Genomic DNA, 3,372 nt, shown 5'->3' with positions numbered 1-3,372 from the left:
TGGGCAGGGGGATGGAGAGATATTTTCTGGGAGATTAATCGAGGGGCTCTGGATCTTGCTGGTAGAGGAGACAGAGGTTGGCAGTAAGCTAAGTGAGCTTCATTGAAGAGGAGATTCACAAGTATGGAGTATCGTGTCTTTTTCAAGGTCTTCCTCATTGTCACTGTTCTTCATCATATTCTCTGGCTACTTAGGCATTGTTAGTTTTCTTGGTTGTGGATTGAGATTTGCTGAATTTGGGTTCGTTTTTGTAATTGCTCTGTTTTGGTTCTTTTCTGCTTTCTTTGTTTTCTCCTGTCAATAACTGATGTATGGGTTGTTTTTGAGATTGATGTTTGATTAATCATGCCCCGACTCCCAGCTTGTCTCACCTTTTTAAACCCATTGAGTGTATCATGAGATGGAGTCTTGATCAATGAACTCTGGGCGTGCCCTGTTTCTTGAGTCTTTCTTTTCTTTTCTTTTTGATTTTGAAAAATACCGACCATTATTTTGTAAACTACCTAAAAGCTCTTGGGATGATGGTAGAAAATGTTTCTAACTTCAAGTGGTTTCTGGATTTGACGGACCGGGGAAGTCTAGGGTTCAAGTTATTGGTCTGGTTTTAGTTGCTGTCGGAATGGGTGGAGGAACTGGCAGTAGTGAGGCTCCCATGATTGCTAGGAGATGGAGGTTGGGTGCTGATCAGCCTATGATTCTGTACATGCTAGATATCCCTCCTACTGCAAAGGTCTTAAATGGGGTCAGAATGGAATTGATGGATGTTGATTTTCTACTTTCTTAAGGGTGTTGTTGCTATAACCGATGTTGTTGAGGCATGCACTGTGGACAATGTTGCTGTCATGGTTGTTGGCTGGTTGTTGCTAACCCGGCAAATACAAATTGCCTTAATCCTGAAGGAATTTGCACCATCAATTCCTGAGAAAAGCATTAGTTGTTTGAAAGTCTGAACATTGAGGTGCACAAGCATGGAGGAAAATGTGGAGGGGAAATATTATTTAATTTATTAAAAAGAGTCAATGGCCACGTGCAAGCCAAGGGAATGTTCTTAGGGTAGCAATAAAAAAAAAAAACAACCCAGGCCACTTGATGGTCCAAGTGTTAGCTTATGAGACATGAGTTTTATTTATTTACTTATTATTAGATGTGTTTCTAGTACCCATTTAAATAATTCCTCAAGTTCCGGATTTCAAATTCTAATCCCCAATTCTAATTTTTCACACTTGTTTATTTAGTCATTATTATTATTATTATTATTATTATTATTATTCTATATTTATTTAATTATTTCATTTGAAAATTCTAATCATTCAAGTCCAATTCTTCAAAAATCTAACGTTCTAATTCAATTTTCAATCCCAAAAATTCCACCATTCATTTTTACTCATTTAAATATCGTTTTCGTTAGTTAGTATTATTATCCCATATTTATTTATTATTTCGATCATTAAAGTCCAATTCTTCAAAATCTAACGTCCTAATTTAATTTTCAATCGCAAAAATTCCACTATTCATTTTTACTCGTTTAAATATTGTTTTCGTTAATTAGTATTATTAACCCATATTTCTTTATTATTTCGATCATTAAAGTCCAATTCTTCAAAAATCTAACGTCCTAATTTAATATTCAATATCAAAAATTCCACCATTCATTTTTACTCGTTTAAATATTGTTTCTGTTAATTAGTATTATTAACCCATATTTCTCTATTATTTCGATCATTAAAGTCCAATTCTTCAAAACTCTAATGTCCTAATTCAATTTTCAATCCCAAAAATTCCACCATTCATTTTTACTCATTTAAATATCGTTTTCGTTAGTTAGTATTATTACCCCATAATTATTTATTATTTCGATCATTAAAGTTCAATTCTTCAAAATCTAACGTCCTAATTTAATTTTCAATCACAAAAATTCCACTATTCATTTTTACTCGTTTAAATATTATTTTCGTTAATTAGTATTATTAACCCATATTTCTTTATTATTTCGATCATTAAAGTCCAATTCTTCAAAATCTAATGCCCTAATTTAATTTTCAATCGCAAAAATTCCACTATTCATTTTTACTCGTTTAAATATTGCTTTCGTTAATTAGTATTATTACCCCATATTTATTTATTATTTCGATCATTAAAGTCCAATTCTTCAAAAATCTAACGTCCTAATTTAATTTTCAATCCCAAAAATTCCATTATTCATTTTTTTTGTTCGTTTAAATATTATTTCCGTTAATTAGCATTATTATTCCATATTTATTTATTTATTCCAACCATTAAAGTTCAATTCTTCAGAACCCGACTTCCAAATCTAATTTCCAACCTCAAAAGCTCCACCGTCCAAATATCGCCGTTCGATGATTATTCTCGTTATTAATGTTATCCCATCCACTTACTTATTCAGTTATTCATATACCAAAGATCTCATCTCCAAATAAATTCTTAAGTTTTAAACTCTAAATTCACATCTTCAAGTCTCTAAAAATCCATTTTTCGCAATTATTTATCTAATCTTTATTATTTCACCATCGCTGTTATTCTATTTATTTTACTTATTCACTCATCCACTCATCCCCTCATTTAAAATCCCGAACTCTCAAATCGTTTTCAAGTTTCCAATCTCGTTCAAATTTAATTTCTAAAAATTCTCATTCTCACATTTAGTTTCTAAAAGTCTTATCTTCAAATGAACTCCAAAACTCTAAATTTTCTAGTGATATTTGAGATTCCAATTTTTTAATTAAATTTCAAAAGTCTAATTTTCTCTCAAATAGTTTTAATTCCGCTCTGGTTTTCAAACGATCTTCCGCTCCTCTTGATTTTAATAAGCGTGAACGAATTTTTCATAATTCTAGAATAATGGAATCTATGACATTAAGTCATGCTAAATAAATGGGCTTTGGTGGGGGCCCAACATGGGTGACTTTATGATTGATTGATTGATCGCTTGCTTTGATTATCATACATGATTGATTTACCCTACTCTCTGACATACATGCAATTATTCTTTAATTGTGCACTAACCTCACTTCTTGATAGCGCTTCATGGATCACTGCCCAGGTACGCATCCACATCCGCTCTGGTCATTTTCGGTATGCATGTTTAGATTCTCACGTGTGCATGATCACTCTGAGTATTCATTGATTTCCTCATCAATTGCCATGATTGCTTCATTTTATTAGTAGAGACCTGACTTTAGGGACTTAGAAGGGTGCTACGGTTCGTACCGTACCTTCCCGATAAATAACTTGACCCTTGAGCCCAATCCGGTTTTTCACAGACTGCCTTTTCCAAAATAAGGAGTCACACTTAGGGTTTTTTCTTTCTTATTTTGTTTACCCTTTTAAAAATAAAACAAAAATAAGTGGCGA

The 3,372-nt window shown here is 32.6% G+C and overlaps 1 protein-coding gene across 1 annotated transcript; it reads left to right on the top strand.

Annotated features, from left to right (window-relative positions):
• Nucleotides 1-619: 619 nt before the first annotated feature.
• LOC117933198 (malate dehydrogenase, cytoplasmic-like) lies at nucleotides 620-950 on the top strand. The gene is made up of 2 exons (XM_034854593.1): nucleotides 620-730; nucleotides 786-950. Exons 1-2 carry the CDS (start codon nucleotides 620-622, stop codon nucleotides 948-950), a joined length of 276 nt encoding a protein of 91 aa, XP_034710484.1.
• The last annotated feature ends 2,422 nt before the right edge of the window (nucleotides 951-3,372 follow it).

The sequence above is a fragment of the Vitis riparia genome, chromosome 16 (assembly GCF_004353265.1).
Source record: "Vitis riparia cultivar Riparia Gloire de Montpellier isolate 1030 chromosome 16, EGFV_Vit.rip_1.0, whole genome shotgun sequence".
Classification (NCBI taxonomy): domain Eukaryota; kingdom Viridiplantae; phylum Streptophyta; class Magnoliopsida; order Vitales; family Vitaceae; genus Vitis; species Vitis riparia.
Note: the sequence above shows the minus strand (reverse complement) of the source record. Positions and strands in the feature narration are given on the sequence as shown.

Coding starts and splice junctions, on each gene's coding strand:
- LOC117933198 (XM_034854593.1), top strand. CDS start 620: ATGGGTGGAGGAACTGGCAGTAGTGAGGCTCCCATGATTGCTAGGAGA. Junction 731..785: donor ATATCCCTCCTACTGCAAAG/GTCTTAAATGGG, acceptor TACTTTCTTAAG/GGTGTTGTTGCTATAACCGA.